This window comes from Podarcis erhardii (genome assembly GCF_964252035.2).
Source record: "Podarcis erhardii genome assembly, chromosome: 3".
Taxonomy (NCBI): domain Eukaryota; kingdom Metazoa; phylum Chordata; class Lepidosauria; order Squamata; family Lacertidae; genus Podarcis; species Podarcis erhardii.
In genome coordinates, this window is record NC_138507.1 from 41986636 (window position 1) to 42006925 (window position 20290).

Below are 20290 nucleotides of genomic sequence, written 5' to 3' on the forward strand. Positions count from 1 at the left end.
CCTTTTATGTGTCTACAGCTGGTCCACAGCACCTCACTTTTAGCATAAAATCTATGAGCCCCAGAGAGTCCAGGTGGCGTAAAGGTTAGAGTTTTGGACTAGGGCCTGGGAAGGCAGAGTTCTAATTCCCACTGAGCCATGCAGCTCACTGGGTGACCTTGTGTCTGTCTCTCAGTGTCCCCTACATCACAGGAATGTTGTCAGGGAGAGAACCCTTGTATGCCAGCTTGAGCTCCATGGAGGAAAGGCTATATATAGCCGAACATCAGTCCTGGAATCACCTTGTGTTCAGCCGCTTCAATGCTGATTTTAGCCATCCATCAACAGACTGCAAAAGGTGGAGGTGAAGGCTGGCATTTGTAAGAGAAGAGAACTGCTGCTGATTGGAATGAGGAGTCGTGGGTAGAAAGCTGAGAGGTTTGGGGTGGGGGCTTGGTTCAGTTGCGTTTTTTTCTGCTAAAGCTTGTTGTCTTTGCATTTCTGTATTGATGCAGGTTGGAGATGGCTGGACCCAGATTTATTTCCAACAGAACATCCCACCACTCTTTGCTATCGAATTCTGATTATACTTGGGAATATGAATATTATGAATATGGGCCAGTTTCCTTTGAAGGCCTCAAGGCTCATAAGTGTAAGTCTTAATATGGAAACTCTTATGTTTTGGTTGTTTCAATTACTAAAACTCTTCATTCTCAACTTGAATGTCAAGAAAATGCATTTTTGAAATTGCGTGCGTGCATGTGTGCGCGTGTGTGCGTGCACACACGCACACACGCACACTCTTAGTCAATTTGATAGCACCGTTGACTTACCCCTTGTAATTTTCTTAAATATTTGTGCCCGTAGTTTGAGAACATGGTCTTTACAGATAGGCAAGGGGGCAACCCTGACTTCTGAGCCAGGAATTTCTTTTCTTTTATGAGCACCAGTCATTTCAGGATCACTCCATGCCTCAGGGGTAGATGGCGAGCTTCTTTTTAGATTGTCTCTGCTCATCCTATGTTTCATGGCCTTGGTAATAATCACATAGCCTCAATTTGTTCCTGTGATCTGAGCTGTTCTTTGCCAAGACTGTTGTGATGAGCACTATAGTCCTTTATGAAAGGAGGCTTATCTTTCCAAATGGAATTTGCCAGAGTTGTATGCAAAACGTCAAATGTGAGCAGAGCATAAAGAAGCTGCAATCAGCCTTAATTATAAGCTGCTTTACTCTGCCACGCGGTAATCGTTCCTTTTATTGTTTGAAAATTATATAGCTAAGAAAAAAATAGCTTTTAGTATCTTACTTTTGTGTTCTTGCTGTCATTTGAATTCGCCTTCTTTGCTGGTTTTAAATTCAACCCCCGGACTATTGGAAAGGAAATGCCACAATGTGTGTGTTTGTGTCTGTGCGCACAGACCTAGCTGGTTGTTTCCCATGCTGTACATGTGCTAGAGGAATCTTTGCAAAGCAGCAGCAGTGGAGAAAGCCGTTCGGGTGCTTGGGGCGGAACGTGTGCCCTATGCCCAGGGCCGTGCCCTGCACCCATGGATGGGGCCAGCCACCTGCGGGGCGGGGCCATCTGGGGCAGGACGCTCCACGGGGCCTCTGAGGAGTCTGCCTGTCTCCTCCCACTCAGCTGCCCTACTGCTGAGGGGGAGGCAACGGGCGGACTGTTTGGGGCAGCACAGAACCTGTGGGCACTCAAGCCACCGCGTCACTCCCAGGAGAGACGTGTGGCTTGGGTGCTCTGCAGGCCTCGCAGTGAGTGCCGCCTGGCATTTTGTCACCTCTCTCAGTTGTGACACCTGGGGCGGCCCACCCCCACTGCACCCCCTTCCTCCGCCCCTGCAAAGCAGCACAGTTTTTCTTTGCCTGATTTCACTGACAGTGTATATTAACAATACAAGACTCTGGCTTCAATCCAGAGTTCTTTACATGACTGGCAGTGCAAGTTCTAACATCACTGATCACCTGCTGCAAGTTAGAGAGGAAGGTAGGGAGGGGCATTTAGGCACCCCAGCCTGCTCACAAGTGACCCACACTGTGAACAGCTGACACAGACAGTGATATATGTGGATTGTACATATAGCTGGGGGCAGTAGCACGCACAAATACATTTCTGTGCAGAGATGAACCTCACCAAATCAGGGCTTGACAAAATGTACACGAAACATAATCAGCCAAGGACTGGGCAACAGCTGATTCATTTTTCATTTTTGTATTAATGGAAATCTAATGCACCCACGCTGATTAATCTCCCTCCTTCTCTGCTTCTCTTACAGATTCGATTGTGATTGGGTTTTGGGTTGGCCTTGTTGTCTTCGTCATTTTTATGTTCTTTGTACTGACCTTGTTGACCAAGGCGGGAGCACCACACCAAGAGTAAGTACCACCAAACAGACGTCTAAGGCCCAGGACCCAGGTGGCGGCAGCACCTCTGTTGCCATAGCTCTTTGGAATTCGCTCAGAAATAGAGTAGACCCAACACAGCTTATGTTTTAGCCACTGTACAATTCTATGTAACTTGTCCATTCTGAAAAGATGATGTCCCCTTGATCTTGTCAATGAAGGCATGCCAGTTACTTCAATGAAGAAAAGGACACAAGATGCTGGTTTATGGCAAGGCTTGGGAGCTGGGGGAAAGATGGAAGGGGCAAAGCTCCATCAGCCTTCTTTCTCCCGCACCCTCAAACCAGGATGTCTGGAAATAAATCAGATAGCCTAATGAATATTTGAGATGAGGAATAGAGAACTGGCCCTGTGAATGGAGCTGGACTCCAATTCCCATCATCCTCAGCTGGCACTGCCAATGGTTGGGAGTAATGGGAAGTGTAAACCATCGACATCAGGTGAGCACTGCCAATGGTTGGGAGTAATGGGAAGTGTAAACCATCGACATCAGGTTCCCCATCCCAGTTCCATAACCATTGGGAATACAGAATGTCCAGCTATAGGGTTTTGCTGGCTTGCAGGAGGCAGAGCCCATCTATCGCAAACCTTTTCTGGCAGATGGATTCCAACACAATTTTATCCATTCTCTGAGTGTAAGGGTGCTCCCCTGAAAAGAAGTTTAGTGATTTTATTTAAATTGGTATGGCTTAGGTTTTGTTTATAACTGGGTTTTTTAAATGAAAATTACAGTTATGTGGAAAACATTCAAAATTCCTGGGGATTTTTTTTTAAGCGTTGAAAACACAAAATTAGAACTGCATGTCAAGCTTCTCCTTTTAAGAGGAGTATCTGGAGAGGACAAGTAATTCCATTCAGTTGCTATGTTAAGTTTGTGTTTTCACAGGTGTTTTGCTTTATTGTTATCAGAAATGTATGGTTTGTCGTGGGGCAGGGAGGACAGTCCTTCCAATGAACTCTACAGAATTTGCAGCACTTAGGGTTGGTTCAGATTAGGCATGTAATCAGTTGATTAGTGTAGGATAAGGGCAAGCCATTGACTCAAGAGAATGGGGAGGACATTTCTTTTGCCCTCCTGTCTCAGCCCAGTCTGTTTCCAGAGAGTTTTTTGGCACCTGATCTTTTATACTGTGTTCCTAAACAAAATGGTGCCCAATTTTTCACCCACCGCTCCTCTCTCCTTGCTTCCTAGCACTGCGGACTCTTCTGAGAAAAGGCTCTGCATGAACAACTTTGTGGCAGACTTTGGAAGGCCTCTCGATTCTGATAGGATCATTTCTCAGCAGGCTGCTGAGGAATCCAAGCTGCTTTTTCACTGCTACATCAATGAGTATGAGAACATGGACAGGGCAAAGCAATGCCAGAGAGTGCCAGTTATGGACAGTAACATCCATTTTCAGGAAGTAATTCAAAGCAGCGAGGGACTGGAGGAGGAGCTGAATAGCCATGCAAAATTCAACATCCCCAACTTTGTGAACACTGACCAGAATTCTTCCCTGGGTGAGGACGACCTGCTGATTTCAGAACCGCCTATCATTTTAGAGAGCAAACACTGAGTCCAGCCTCCCACCAGATTATTGACTGAAGAATATTGAGCAAGGTATTTCTTACATTAAAACAGAACACATTTCTCCTTTACTTTCTATCCTATTTTTCATTGGTGAGTACAGGACTACAGCTGAATACACTCTGGTAACCAGCATGGGATAGTTCTATGTGGTCTTTTTAAGTGTTTGATGTAGCCAGAGCTTTTTACACTGCTTATCGTTTTATTTCATTTTATTTCTAGAAGTACAGGACAGCTGTTTAATAAGGAAGTTATCCATGCTGGAATATGATGGGATGTGAGAGTTGTTGGATTGTGTACATGTGAAGCCCCTGAGTGTGTTTGAAAGTCACAAAACTCTTAAGCCTTGCATTTAAGCAAGCTAAGAACACAACCCTCCAAAAACTCAATTCAGAGGAAGTCAATTGTACCTAAGTGTTGAAATAAATGGGATTGCCACAATTTATCTAAGTCCTGTTGAGATCAAAGGACTTAAGCACTAGTAGCGAACTCTGCACTAAGGTCAATGGCTTTACAGTGAGACATAGTTCTATGTAATTTAGAAGTAGTTGGACATTCTGTGGCGAAAGCCTTATGCCATAAGCTGTGTTGCAGGAATGAGTGGGTATCTATGCTGTATGTGTGCTTTATAATCCTCATAATGTGCAAGAACTATTATTGTGTGTTCAGTCATATGTATACCACATATACTTACTGGGACCAATTGTCTAGCATGCTTTTTGCATGTATACAAAAAGCCCTGTAGGTATACATCATGCTCAGACAAGTACCTTCTATTTCCTTGTGTTCCCATAGTTGTTTTTCCTATTGAAAAAGTAAACGGAGATGCTCTTAATTGGTTTCCGTGTGAATAGCATGTTTTGTTTTGCTTTTCTTTATGCTTGATCCAGGAGTGTAACTTCTTGATATACATTATTTCTCCAGTACTATTGTTTGAAATAAACTGGGTTGTTGATTTTTATATTAAAAAATAAAGCCTGCAACCTTCTGTGAACTGCCATACCTTTATTGTGCCATGCAATATCTAGTCTTAAGTGAGCTTCTGAATTGCATTGCACATAGCACTATGGAAACAAACTTACAAACTGAGCCATGGATTGAAGCCAGTGTCAGTTTTCTGCGGCAGCAGTGCTTCCCCTTTTGCCTGTAGGCAGTTGGATGGGCCACTGATGGGATCCTTGTTGACATCAACCAGCAGAAATCCCCCAAATGGCCCCATTGCTGTCACTGGACCAAATTGATATGCCTGCCCTACCTTCTGCCACTGCAGGGCTGCAGATGTGGCAATGGCCCCACCTCCCTGGGATGTGGGGGAGGGGGCTTTGGCTTGCTCATGAAGACTCTGATCTACTAAAGAAGATACCACACCTAGCCATTATGAAAAAGAAATGTGCCTCCATCAGAAGGAAGATGGTGACATCTAGCTGACAGCATCATAAGGACTCTAACCGTTACGAGTCCTTACTGTTGACACCAAATGCCCTGACCACTCTGCAAATACCATCACATCAGCATACAGCATGCCTGGGAAACGTTTCCAGCTGTGGTAATGTAAGTCCCTTTTTGCTTTATTTTTTCTTTATTTTACAAGGGTTCTCTGATGGTGGGATGGAATCTTGTTGACCATTCCTGTGGTTTTTTTGTTTGTTTGTTTGTCACTGCCTTTTCTGAGGATTTATATAACATAACTGTTCCAGCAAAGCAAATTAACATAGTATCTCCTTAAATGCTCCTATTGGTTTGTTTAAATAATTTGAAATTCAAATTTGCCCATTTTTGTATTGAACATCCTTCACTCAATGAGCAGCTTTCTACATCTCAAAAGCTTGCTTCTAGTGTTAAGTCTGAATGAGTCCAAGGAGTATACATATACATATATATCTGCTACTAAAGCAGTTGCATTAGGGAGTAGTAGTTGCATAAGGGAGCAGGTGGCGCTGTGGTCTAAACCACTGAGCCTCTTGGGCTTACCACTCAGAAGGTCAGTGGTTTGAATCCCCGCGACGGGGTGAGCTTCTGTTGCTGTGTCCTAGCTCCTGCCAACCTAGCAGTTTGAAAGCACGCCAGTGCAAGTAGACAAATAGGTACCACTCCGGCGGGAAGGTAAATGGCGTTTCCGTGCAGTCTGGTTTCCTTCATGGTGTTCCATTGTGTCAGACGTGGTTTAGTCATGCTGGCCACATGACCCAGAAAGCTGTCTGTGGACAAATGCCGGCTTCCTCGGCCTGAAAGCGAGATGAGTGCCACAACCCCATAGTCACCTTTGACTGGACTTAACTGTTCAGGGGTCCTTTACCTTTTAACCTTTGTATTAAAAGAACAAGAAGCTGGAACACAACACCATGTCTGTAATGGCAGGTTTATAGCCAGAAATGATGGTTTTGTATATTACTTTGCTAGGTGTTATTTCTTTTTTAAAAAATAGAAGGTGGGAGAACGGGTATCTAGACTGTGTAGGGACACACTGGTTTTTTTAAAAGATGGACCTCATCTGGAGGTTAAAGTAGTTGCGCCTTTGTGAGCTTGCCTGCTCTGCCCCCTTCCCTCACTTTCTATGACTTCATTTAATCTCTAGGGAAGGTGGAGATCATGTGAAGTAATGTGGCACCATGTTGATACCACAAAGGCCTTTTTAAACAATGCATACTATTTGATCCCTTGCAAAGTTAGGGCTCCACCAGTCTATGGATAGCGAAAAGCTTAGGCATCGCTAATTGTGATGGATCAGGCATCAGGAGTGTCATTAAATGGCCTGCTGCTGGTGCATGTAAATTAGTAATTTACATGACTAAATATTGTAGCATTTTGGTGTCACTGTATCAATACTAGAGTGGATAGTATTTCCATGGCCAAATAGAGTGGCACATCATTTATGGGAAAGGATACCATTAGTGTTCTCACTTTGGGGAATCTCAAAGCAGAGTAGAAACAAATCAGCCCCTTTGTTTCAGAGGAAACAGACTCTAGGGCAGATGGTGCGACTTTCACACTGACTTGAGGCCCAGTGCTTTTCATGTAGCTGACTAATTTTTAGCTGGCTTTGATGTCTGAAAGTGGCCTTAATGGCCAATGGTCCTGTTTTTGCTCAAGATCGCCAATTATGATTGGCGGCCTTGCCAATGAAATCTTTCCATCCTAGGATATCTAAACCAGCACTTTTCCAGCATTAACTGACATGGAAAAGGATGAGAATAGATGCCATTTGCAAATGTTCATTCTGTCCCTTCCAAGGAATTAAAAAGCTGTTAACCTGATAACGATTTAACAGTTGCCTCTAATTGCCTAAAAACCACCTGTATGCCTTTATTTTGTCATGTTGCAACAGCTGTAGGAGACTGAAATCTGCTGCCATTTTATTGATGCACCTATGTCACCTTGTCAATGCTACAGTCACAATTTATGTGGTATTAAGAGCAGTCATTTTATAAATACTTTATAAAATTATATATAGACTGCACTAGCAAGGCAGGTGCAGCAATAAAACATAAAATATCATTTGAAATTATGTGCATTTTCCTAATTTGATTTTTAGAAAAGCACCTGGAAAATTGTGTTAGCAGAGATATATATACACCTTACCTTTCAAGAGCCTTTATTCATACCTTTTCAAGAGATAGAAATCCATACTTTAAAGCTTTGCTGTAGTTGCTTCTAGAGTGGAAAGAAGCTCCTTTATTTATACAGGTTTAGGAGCAGGAATGAAAATGGAAGTTTGCTGACACCCGTGCACCCAAAGGAGAAAGACCTGGTGAAAGTTGACACCATACGCTGCTGATGGATATTCCTGCTTGGTCACCAATAGTTTACTTTGGTAGACAAATCTTTTAATGCATCCAATAAAGTGCGGAGATTCTTTTTTGTGAAGGGGAAAAAAAGTTCAGCACTTCAAATTTGCAAGTAGTATTATTTAATATACAGAATAAAAACAACTCAGCAAGGATCGGGATAAATGTATACAGGAGAAATCTGGGCACAACTATAAAGTTAAAAACTAATCACCTTTTGTGGCAAGGCTTCATCTTCTCTCTCTATTGAAGCTGTTTCACTGATTAAATGAGGAGCTTTCTAGTCTTCCAGTCATTTTCCGGCATGCTTGGGCCACCTGGTGGAATGATAACACCCTGTTTCTGCAGCTGCCGTAGAACATCCAAAATCGAATCCAGTTCAATGCGAAATTTCTCAAGCTCTTGGTTCTTCAATAGTGCCAGCTTCCGCCATTTCTCAGTTTCCTGGATTTGTTCAACTTCCGCAATATGCTGTGTTTGCTGTATTACCTGGGTAAGTAAGCAGGTTCATTGATGAGAGATGGCAGCATAATTTCTAAACCCGACTGTTTCATTATCAGAGCATTTAGAAAACCTTTCATTTATTCTTGTTTTAAAAATTCTTTGGAAGGGGCTCTACAAATCAACACATCTAAATACTGACTAAATCAGGTTGCAGGTCTATCAGACTTTTTAGATGTGGCTTGAGACTCCATAATTTAAGTACTTGTTACATTAAGCATTTTGAAGGGCATTTGCACTCAGACATTTGAAACATTGACTTTTTAAAGAGAAGAATTCCCTGTTTTATTTACCTGATGAAGTTCTTGTTCTCTTTGTTCATATCTGGCCTCCAAGTGTTTGATCTTCCTTTCTAGACACACAAATCGTTTCATCTCTGGGGTCTGGCTCTCTCTAGCCTCTCCAAGTTCTTCTAACAGTTTTGCCATCTAAAATTTGAGAACACGAAATTACCTGTTGTTTTTTTTGTGTATGTTCAACCGCATTAGCAGCAACAGATGTTCTTACACCCACTCAAAACATTTCTGGGGATAGGAGTTTCCCCAAAAGGAATTCAGTAAGCACACCATCCCCATTGATTCAGTATGGGATGCAGCACGCTGGAATCTAATAAGTGCACTTGTTTATTAAAATATCCCTACTATTTATTATGTAAAGAGGATAGAAGTCATATGGATTGCACTACCTTAGCGGCAAGGCTGGAATCCCAAGTACACTTGCTAGAGAGAGCTCCTGCAGCTGCAGCCAATCGGAAGCTGCAGCAGTCCTGTTGGATGTTTGGCTTCCAAAAGAAAGTTCAAAAATCAGAACCACCACTTCTGGGTTTCGATCGTTCGGGAGCCAAAACGTTCGAGAACTAGGCTTTTCGAAAACCAAGGTATATACCGTATTTTTAGCCCTATAGGATGCACTTTTCCCCCTCCAAAAATGAAGGGGAAATGTGTGTGCATCCTATGGGGCGAATGCAGGCTTTCGCTGAAGCCTGGAGAGCGAGAGGGGTCGGTGCGCACCGACCCCTCTCGCTCTCCAGGCTTCAGGAAGCTATCCGCAAGCCGTGGGAGAGCTGCATGACTTCGCGCAGCTCTCCCACAGCTTGGGGAGAGCTGCCTGCACCCCGAAGCTTGGGGCGTGCTGAGCTCAGCACGCCCCAAGCTTCGGGCTTCGCGCAGCTTCCGCAGCCTAGGGAACTCCCGCAGGGTGCGCTGAAGCCGCGGCTGTGGGGGGGGGGAATAATTTTTTTCCCCTTTATTTCCCCCCCCCCAAAAAACGTAGGTGCATCCTATGGGCCGGTGCGTCCTATAGGGCGAAAAATACGGTATGTATTTTGTGTGTGTGTGTGTATGCGCACATTGTCACATGTAAACATTTTATTTTTGGCTTTATATCTCATTCTGCAGTACAATACTGCACCCGTTTCCCATTTAAAATGCAATGGAAAACTCTGGCTTAAAGTCTCAATGAACAAAGCACCAAAGCCAATAAAGTGGTACCTCGGGTTAAATACTTAATTCGTTCCAGAGGTCCGTTCTTAACCTGAAACTGTTCTTAACCTGAAGCACCACTTTAGCTAATGGGGCCTCCCGCTGCTGCCGCACCGCCGGAGCACGATTTTTGTTCTCATCCTGAAGCAAAGTTCTTAACCCGAGGTAATATTTCTCGGTTAGCGGAGTCAGTAACCTGAAGCGTATGTAACCCAAGGTACCACTGTACATAAATTGCAGAAAGGGGGAAAAAAGGGCAGAGTCTGGGCACCACATTGTTGTTCCTGCTCAAACTGTCGTTTTAAAGAATCAAATTTCTAATACTCTGAATTACCTCTTTTTGAAGAATTTGCTCTCGCTTTTGTGAAACTGCAAGCGCTTCTTGATCTCTTTGCAACTCACGAACTTGTTGCTGAAGATGTTTAATAAAGACCTATGGAAAGATTTTCAATTATTAGAATTTTTCAACAAAGTATCTCTTGAATCCTATTACAAGTAGGTAAGTGGAGCTTTGGTTTAACAACTTGAACTTTTGTTGAGTAAAGCTGTATTAAGATCACTTGAATTTAACTCTGAGTAAGCATGTAAGATCAGCTATGACTAGGAACACAAAAAGACACTGGAATGGAGAATTGTGAACTTCACCTTAAATGAATACAAAACTATTACCATAGTATATTTCAGAGGCAAGATTACAGTACGAAACATTGAGAAACAGGAAACGCTGGCAGTTTTTTGAAGCAGTGAGACAGACGACTGGTCTTCCTCACCTCCTGTGCTGAAATTTTGCTATTTAACTCGGTTGCCTTGGAAGTTGAATGCTCCATAGCATACTGACAAAGAATTTTCTCCAGCTCCTTTTGATGTGATGCTTTAAGCGCTGTAGTGTATTCTTCCAAATCTTCCTTTGCCCTGTAAATGTTGCAAAATAAAATAGTATGTAGAAGTTTGTTGGAAATATCAGAAAATAACACTGCATTTTCATGAAAAACAACACATTTTAGATTTGTATGTGCATTTATGCCTGTGATGTTCCTGTAGCAGTATCCTTTTCTGCCTAGAATCCTTCCTGTACAATATATCTTGGCTCATGTACAAAAAGAGGGCAAGGGATAAGAATGCTAAAGAAATGTTGGGTTTGCCCCCAAATGAACCTGGCATTAGCCTTGGTCTGCATGCCCTTTAAAAACACAAATATTTGGCATGTGGTCTTCCCAGCTGGATAGGTACTGTGACATGGGAAAGGGGCTTGAAGCCTTTGTCCCCCAACCATGGTCCCAACTGGAAATGCCATTCCCACCACCCAGTGCTAACCATGGGAGAAAATGGTGCCAACTGAAGATTTTATCCAATTGCAAATAACAGGCATAAGTGGAAAGAGAATCAGGTATGCAGTTGGAGAAAGGAGTTTAAAGCTCCTCTTGTCATGGCCCCAATCCAACGCACATCCTCCTGCGCCTACTACATTTTGAAAATACAAGCACAAGGTTAAAGATATGAAGAAGGTCATGCCTAGCTTGGCCCTTAGTCCCTGATGGGGACAGCTGCCTTAGAACCAAACTGCACATTAAATGTAGGGTGTGTGCTTGTGTGTGTGGTTTTTTCCCTAGAAAATAGTTATGCGGGGGCTTGATTTTTAAAGCTCCTCTTGTATACTGGAGTATCAGTGAAATTATTTGGGGTGACATTTACACATCCAGATTTACAGCTAGGCTGAGCTCCCATGAAAACGGAATACATAAATAAAAATGTGCTGCTTCAAGCCACCACTGCCCCAAGTGGAATGGCAGCCTTTTGCAGCTGCATTACAATTAAAATAGGGATGGCGGGGAGAGGAAGTCACTGTTTTCCAGCATGATAAGGTTTCCATTGTTCAGTGAACAAAGCTATGCATAACTCATTGACTCTTCCCATGTTGGAAGCACAATACACTCAAAAAAATCTCTATGTTGGCTTAATTTACACAATTTATTCAAATGGCAGGGTATGGTTTTTCTGTGCCCCGAGTTGGTGGTGGGGTTATTAGAACAGTGTACCTACAAGCAGGAGTAGGAAACCTGTAGCCATACAGATGCTGGTGGATTCCAACTCCATCAGCACCATTAATGGCTATAGAAGACATGAGTTGTAGTCAGAAACATCTGGATGCTGCCAGGTTCCCCACTCCTGCCCCAAGCCCAAGGAGTGACCTTGAACATCGCATTTTAAAAACTGCTCAGTGTTAAGTGAATTACCTTCTTACAAGACTTTCAGAATTTGCCATGGCTGCTTGAGCTTTTATCCTTTCCTGGCTTAGTTCTAGAGTCAACTTTTCTACATCATCTTTCAGATGGCTGTTTTCTTGCAGGACTTCTGAAATGTGACAATCGGCAAAAGCGTGGGGCTGATATATTTTCTCATCGAGAGTGCCGGGGAAGAACTCTTCATTTCTGGGGTTCAGCTGACTAGGTTTGACAATATCCTTTTTCAGGATTCCTGAAGGCTTCTCTTTAGCATCTGCTTTGCCAGCTGAGAGCATAATCCTCCTCTCTTTCTGAAGCCTTTCTACAGTTTTTGTGAGGTCCTGTATCTCTCTGTTTTTGGCAATCATTTCCTGATTTAGTCTTACCAGCTTCGCTTTAGAGTGAGCCTGCTCCACCTGGTATTCTAGCGACTGGAGGTCCGCATCATCTTTTGCTTTCTTCTGCAGCTCTAGCTGAGCTAACTGGTTTCTGAGAGAGTTTATTTCAGTCTGAAGGTTTTGCACTGTGATCTGGTGGGCTTCATTTACACTACAAAGTTCTCTTTCATGAGCTGCAAGGGTGGCGGCCTTGTCCGGAAGCTTCTGCGGCTCGTTCAGCAGCTTATATTCCAGCAGCTGCTCAAGCTCCCCAATCCTCTTCTCATACTGAATCTGCAAAGACAAGACCCCATGAAGTGACGCTTCCTAGGTAAATTAGATTTGCATCATACACACAGCTGGGATAGCCCAGTTGGTTAGAGCATAGTGTTGATAACGCCAAGGTTGCAGGTTCGATCCCCATATGGAACAGGTGTATATTCCTGCATTGCAGGGGTTTGGACCAGATAATCTGCAGGGTCCTTTCGCAATGGGCTGTATTGAGACTAACTGTGAATGCATCTCTGCTCATGGGATGCTTCCATGGGTGCAAAGGGAAGAGGCAGGTTTTGTGACTCCCTCACCCTTAACCCCCCGTGCAGCTTAAGGAGAGGATAAAAGGAGCACCCTAATTCCGCACCCTAAAAGGCTCAGATAAAGGAGCACCCTAATTCAGGAAGTTCTGCATATGGAAGCAGCCTTCCACACACATTGCTAATATGGAAGCAGATAGGCACCTAGACCCACATCCCCACTGGGATGTTCCTCTGAGCCTAAGCAAACTTGCTGTAGGCCTCTTTTGTTATGACTATGCAACTGAATCTGCACAGGAATGAGCATACTTATTGTCCATGAATATGCCTGCATTGGAGCATGTCTATAATATTAAAGGTATTGAAATTTCTGGTGCTAGAATACAAAGAGTTTTTAAAGAATATATAAAAGGTAACTATGATCTAATTCCCACTCCTTGGTTCATTACTGTAGGATTCAGTTAACACTTGGGAGCACCTAGGAGCAGCTCAAACTACTCGTCGGGAGAAACAAAAACTACGCAACCACATCAGAACAATACTGCTGTTTAAAAGCACAGTGGAGTCTAAATCACCTTTATCTTTTGAAACTGCTGCTCCATGGCACGGAGACTTTTCTTCGCTTCATCATCTTTACCCTCAAGTTCGGCTTCCAGCTTCTTAACTCTTCTCTCAAGAAAATCCACTGTATTCGTTTTTGCTGATGGATTGCCTTCCCCTTCAGAAGCAGTGGCCGTGGCAGCGGCATATATCAAAGCTGGCAAAGAATTTGGGTGCCTTCGTTTCAGTATCCCTTCCATTTCTTTAACCTTTCAAAAATTAGGACAACAACTATTGGTTACTGTGTTTTAACTAGGCTGAAATCACATGAGCTGCATTTTCCCAATGACAGAGAATATACTGACAGTAATTAAGATCATGGATGTAATCCTGTCTACGCACTTTGCACTGCAAATGTTTAGAAATACTGCTTCCAAATTTAAAATTCTATCATTAATGAGACATGGCTGGGATTTTAAAAAAAGTCACAAAGCAAGTTGTGCCTAAGAGTTTGGGCACACAGAGAGGCTTTTACAACTTTTTCTTTTTTTAAAAAAACTGAACAGCAGACCCAGTGCCTTATCATAATACTCCTCTCTTGCAAAAATGGTTTGCTAGATGCTAGGAAGGTGAACACTGGTGTCGACTGAGAACAGAGAAGGGACCATAGCTCACTCATAGAGACTTGCATGCAGATGATAACAGCATCAATCCCAGGCATTACCACTTAAAATAAATTAGGTAGCAGGTGAGGAAAATGACCCTTGGCAGAGACCCTGGAGAATCACTGCCTGTTACTGTGTATGATGCTAGGATGATAACACCCAAAGTTCCCTTGAGGATCTGAAACTAGTTGCATGATTCTTTCCCATATGCCATAAACATATACATACAGGAAATGAGAGTATAAGGAAGTAATAGCTTTAAAAGCCATCACCAAATTACATGAATCAACTATTAAAACCACAAAATTATCTCTGACATCAATAGCTGTAGACCAGGGGTCTGCAACCTTTAAGACAAAAAGAGCCACTTGGACCCGTTTCCAAATAAAAAAAAACTGGGAGCCGCAAAACCATTGCGACATTTAAAGCATGCGCGCCGCTGCCCTCCAATCTGACAGCGAGCGGGAAGGTGACGTCGGGACGGTGCGTGACTAACGCACGCACCGCCCCCATGCGACGTCACAGCCAGTACAGCGCCCGCCACAGTGGGGAGTGTCGGGGCGCACAATGCGCCTCCTCCCCTCGCTAGTATCTGCCCCGGAGCCGCGGCAAAGGTGTAAAAGAGCCACATGCGGCTCCGGAGCTGCGGGTTGCAGACCCCTGCTATAGACCATATAATTTTAAAAAATCTTTTTTTCATAAACACATGTAGCAAAAACTTCATTACATATTACTTATCCCATATCTGAAGTCTGGTTTGCAGTTTCTTCTCTGACACCCAAAGCTCCTCACCTACCTGGATTTTGGTGCCCTACCTTTGGATACAATGCTATTTGAAACATTGCAATATATAGTTAAGATATATGGGAAGCAGCGTTTCGTTGTGCTGACAATTTGCCATTATTCTTCTCTCCTAAAGCATAAATGGGGAAAGCGGTAGCCCTCCAGATGTTGCTGGGAGAACAACTCCATTCTTGACCACTAGTCATGCTGGCCAAGGCCAAGCAAAGGCAGCCGGAGTCCACAAACATCTGAAAGGCCACAGTGTCCCCATCTCTGTCCTACAGCACTCCCATTTACCTAATTTTAGCAGCCGAATCAACTCTGGCGATCAGTGGGGTGACAGATGTCACACCGAGATCACCCTTTTCTAGTTGTGTACCATTAGAACTGGTACAATCTAAACAAATTAAGATCAGCCCTTCAAGTGCCTAAACACGTCTCCGATGCTACCATACATCTCGAAACTGGATTCGTAAGAATAGAGGCCAGAGTATGGCTCGCCACACTAAATTACCAGCAGAGACTATCCTTCCTCCCTTGCTCCCTTGACTGTTAAGGGGAATTGTTGTACTACGTGCCTGCCGCTCAAGGTCTTGTATTCGTTTGGCATCTGCCGCTCTGTCCTTCAACCGTTTCTTTTGTTGTGCAGACTGATTCCCAGCTTCACTTCTAAGCTGATCCACCTACACAGTACACAGAAAGGCACACAGAAGAGGAATGTAAGCAATCCATTCATTTTATCATTAGCACGACCTCTTCTTTAAAACCGTTGAAGACTTGCATGTGTACGAACAAGAACGATAAACACAGAAATTGGTAACCACGGTGCATAGGAAATGATCCCCTCAATCTTATTTACAAAACTTGTAATTTAAGCAGCAGGGGAAAATCAGTACCAGCATGGTAAATGAACGGGTCGTTTTATCCCAGTTTAGTTAGTGCCAAACCTCATGCGCAGAATGTTCTAACTACATATTCTGGAGTGGAAACTGAATTACAGCCTAGATTCAGACAAACCCTGACCTACCGTGAAACCAAAGAAAGGGAGACCATAGGCTGAGATGGGGCAGCCTATGACTGAAAGTCATGCCTTTGGGAACTTTATGACAAATAAATCTATAATCATAAATGTGCAAGCAGACTGCTTGAGCCCCTGACAGCTGGAAACCTGAAGGACGTTAGATGGGATTCAGCCCAAGTGTCACTACTCAGCTCTGGCCAAAAGGGAATTGCAGCAGCAATTCCCAAAGTAAAATTCCTGAAGTTCAGACTGCATGGTACCCTAGCCTTTTATCTCTATGTGAAAAAGTAAGATTTTGCTGGCTGGTCTCAGACGGCCTTTGCCTTGCTACTGCCTTGAATGGTACTGGAGGGAAGTCTGACAATGCAATCACCTCATGCTGCAGTTTATCAATTTCTTCTTTAGCTCCTCGAAGGCGAGCTGCATCTCTGTCTAAGAGTTCCTGATTTTCTGCATACCACTGGAGTCTTTTCTGCAAGCGACCAATTTCGTCTTTGTATGATTCTTCTACAATCTTCCTCTCATATGATTTTTCAGCTAGGAAGAAAATGTTCCAATTAAAAAAGTGTGACAAAGCATATCCGACTCAAGACTAAGCTTATTTTGGGCATTGGGGAAAAAATAGAGGCAAATTAATTTTAAATATCTTAAGGCTTTCTACAAAAGCCGTAAGTTATTTAGATTTCCTCTTTGTGGTGAAAATGACGCTTGCAAAGAAAAGCTATAAATCATTGTTTTAAAGTCTGACGATTTGTAGTGGTGGCAGAGAGCTTTTTCGAGAGCTGTTATTCCTTCCTTTCCATTCTAATAATATACATAGGAAGACCAGACTACTACTGATATGCAAAGAACCAGTGGCCTGGAACCAACATCCCCCCCTCCCCCATAATTCCATCCCACGTTGCCATCAAAAGAAATTTAGGAAAATTTCTCCCACTGCCCCCAATCTTTGATGCATACTTTCTCTCTCGGAACTGCTCTTGTTGCCTGTCCCCAATTCATATGTGAGCAGTTTCCTTTGCATGCAAAGGGTCCTAGGTACAATCTCTAACATCTCCAGAAAGGAGCAAGATCAGGTGACCGAAAAGACTCGACACTTTGAAGAGGACCTTGCATTAGGCAGCTTCCTATGCTAGTATGATGATAAATTGTTTCGTTTGTGAGATATTCATCACACAGGCCCACCCCCTGGTAGACAACTCACAGAAGCAAGTGTTGTGCAAGTACCCTGCTCATGTGTTTCTGGAGGGGTAGCTGCTAATGTACATATAATCCACCTACTGCCCCCGCCATCTCTCTTGATTACCTCACTCTTCCCTGGTGTGTTAATGCAAGACACAGTATCACAAAAGCTTAATACAGTATTAATGGAAACACAGATTTTACAGTCAATGAAGTAAAAGATCTTATTATTAAACAGAGGATTAACCTGTTCAAAAGTAGTGCTTTACCTGAAGTGGAAGTGATTTGGGCTCTTGCTAAATCTCGTTCCTTCTTCACTTGCACTAAATCTACTTCAAGGGCTTGCTTGTCTTGCTTTAGACGCTTTCTCTCTTCAAGCAAATTGCTTTCTATAGTCTTCATCCCCCACACCCCAGGAAAACAAAAGAGAGATACAGAAAACATGCCATAATAATAATATAATATATTTTTATTTATATCCTGCCGTCCCCAGCCAAAGCTGGGCTCAGAGCGGCTAACAACAATAAAAGTAACACAGCATTCTAAAATCAATTCAGCCATGAGGATAACACCTCTTCTAATCATTGAAGTGAAGTGAACTGATCATCATAACAGATGTCTGGATAAAGTGAGAGATTTCCAGGCATAGATCTGCTGTACTGGGGCCACAGCATGGGAAAAAAGAGCCTGACCTGCACAGCAGAGGGGAGCAGATTTGTTATTTCCCCTTGTGCCAGCAGAGTCAATGTAATGCAAATTAGAGTGTCTTGTTTAGAGGTCTCCATGCAGCTTGGCCACAGCAATTTATTGTAAATGGCCCATTTGTTTCATTATTTGAAATAAAAATAAATAATAGTAATAGTATCTTGTTGGCAAAATGTATAATGTTTTAAGTAGTGACTATTTCAGCAAACTAGTCTAAAGAAAAAGCATAAGTACTTGCCTTGGCAGCCCGAAGTTCTAAAATCAGGTCAGTGAAACTCTGATTCCCAGCTGATTCAGCATTCTGCACTCCACATGATAAAAGGTTATTTTTATCCTGTTGCTCTCTAGTTTAATTTTGAAAAAAAGAGAGGATTATTAATTTTATACAGTTTGTGGTTTGTTGAAGTAGTTCTATCTAAACACTATTCCTGCAATTAAATCAGAGTAATTTTTAAAATATCCAGTCCTTGTTAACTCATGCTGGCCTGATTCACATGTCACGTCAATGTATAGTTTGGTGCTGATTGTTGGAAGACTGTTTTACTCTCTCTGGTGAGAAATATTGGTGAATGTTTATTTTCCCTAGTACTGTCAGAGTGAGGGAGGGGCTGTGAATCTAGTGGGAGTCAGGACCCATAGGGAAGAAGTAGGGGTGGGTGAATGTTAAAGTACCCCAGGTGAGCTTTGGGATAGGCCGCCTGAGACTTTCTGTCTCCCTCTCTCTTGCGATTTATTGTGTCTTCCGCCTCCCCTTCCCCCTTCCTTCCCTGCTGCATGGGTATTCTCTCTCTATGTGATGGTGAGTTGGTTGGATGGGCACTGTATTGTTGACTGCTATGATGCATTGGGGGTTGATGTGGAAAGGTAATCTGCATGCAGCATGTATTTGCAGGGAGTTGCACAGAGCCAGGGCACAGGGGACCATGTAACTTGGTGACAGAAGGAAAAAATAGGCACAGCTAGTGGTAGCAATGGAACAAAAGATGCTCCCATCTGATGCCTATATCTGCCTTTCCACAGCCCCAGAATACTGTTGGATGCTCTTCCACTGTGCCCAACAGCTTGGTGGTGCTATTGCTAAATGCCAGGTCTGTACAGAACAAGACAGTGCTCATTCATGGATGAGAGTGCCCAATGGCATGCATTACTAAAAGATGGGTGAGAAAGATGGGGGTAGAGGATTGCACCCTTGGTCTTATTTACTGGTAGGTGTATTCTGTCACTGAAAAAGTGCAATTCATACGATTCTCTTCAATCTATTTAACACACAATAACTACTTTTTCTATCAGTGTTAGCGAGGGTCCTCTCCCCCTTTTGTCGAATGGAATGTTAATGTGTTGTATGATAACCCTTTTCTTTGGTATAATGTATTCATGTATATATATATTTCACTGTAAGTTCCTTGAAGACTCTTTAGATGACAAGCGACTAAATTTAATAAAACAAACAATCATTGTTATACTACTTCTTGAAAAGTTAAAGAAATGGAAGGGACACTGAAAAGAAGACACCCAAACACTTTGCCAGCTTTGATACATGACTGCTGCTACAGTCAAATGGTATATAATTTTCTAAAATAAATAAATGATATCTGTGATCCTAAGCCTGATTAAGCTGACTTCAATGGAAGAATTAAGTTTAACTCCCTTCCACACAAAAAATTGGACATGCATTTCAATCCTATGTACGTTTACTTGGAAAAGAGACCTATAGTGTTCATTGGGGCTTAATCGCAAGTATGTGGGCAGCTTCCTCTTTACATTCACATTAAGACCTGCTTAAAGTCATCTACATTTTTCATTAGATACTCAAATAAACTCACCGTAAAGACACCAACTCAGCCATCAAACGCTGGTTCTCTTTAAACATGTTTTCTTCATTTTTCTTGTTATTTAGCTGCAGCTCTTTCACTTGCTTATATAATCTTTCATTTTCCTTCATTGAAATATCAAGGATTAATTCACTTAGTTGTTATGTATTCATGTGAAAGACACTTCTTAGAAATTACTCTTTACAAATTCCAGAAGGGTAGCCTTTTCTTCTGTCTCCATATAAATAAGTACCTCATTGAACTAATCAATGCACATTGTCCCTTGCTTATGAATGGACTAACATTTTCATGCATGTCCCAGCAATTGTCCAGCTGCTCTACCTTCATTATCAGTCTTTTATCTACCAATTTCAGATACCAATGTCTTTTCATATACGATATCTTTATTGTCATTGTCCCATACAGAACAATGAAATTGGAAATCTACATAAAATATTCAAAAACCCCTAAAAACTCTGAAACCCCATTTTAAAATACAATATACTAAAGAGATTCCTTATGCTACATTTAGAACCAGAATTGCATTTGTGTAGAAACTGTTTCTCAGGAGGCTAGTCCTGGTCTTTATAACCCTATACCTTCTTCCAGAAGGCAGAAGCTGAAAGAGATAATTTCCAGGGTGTGTACTATCCTGTGCTATCTCTGCAGATTTGTTATGGCACCTGACAGCATAGATTTGATCTAAGGTGGGAAGAGTGCACCCA

The 20290-nt window shown here is 42.6% G+C and overlaps 2 protein-coding genes across 6 annotated transcripts in view; one reads left to right on the plus strand and one right to left on the minus strand.

Annotated features, from left to right (window-relative positions):
- Nucleotides 1–264: 264 nt before the first annotated feature.
- Nucleotides 265–4953, plus strand: MRAP2 (melanocortin 2 receptor accessory protein 2). The gene is given in 5 exon segments (XM_081857459.1): nt 265–359; nt 495–631; nt 2266–2365; nt 3585–3940; nt 3943–4953. Coding segments are annotated over 5 exon segments (687 nt in total). The 5' UTR covers nt 265–300; the 3' UTR covers nt 3978–4953.
- A 2896-nt stretch (nt 4954–7849) lies between these two features.
- CEP162 (centrosomal protein 162) overlaps nt 7850–20290 on the minus strand; it is a 38914-nt gene continuing 26473 nt past the window's right edge. For all 5 annotated transcript variants that reach the window (XM_081856413.1, XM_081856412.1, XM_081856409.1 and 2 more), the window contains 11 exons: nt 19578–19690; nt 17993–18098; nt 17319–17445; nt 16241–16404; nt 15425–15529; nt 13434–13667; nt 11961–12619; nt 10497–10638; nt 10061–10159; nt 8539–8673; nt 7850–8233 (listed from right to left, as the gene is read on the minus strand). In XM_081856413.1, the coding sequence (XP_081712539.1) occupies nt 8009–8233; nt 8539–8673; nt 10061–10159; nt 10497–10638; nt 11961–12619; nt 13434–13667; nt 15425–15529; nt 16241–16404; nt 17319–17445; nt 17993–18098; nt 19578–19690 (2109 nt within the window). In that variant the 3' untranslated portion in view covers nt 7850–8008. The remainder of the gene's footprint in view (nt 8234–8538; nt 8674–10060; nt 10160–10496; nt 10639–11960; nt 12620–13433; nt 13668–15424; nt 15530–16240; nt 16405–17318; nt 17446–17992; nt 18099–19577; nt 19691–20290) is intronic.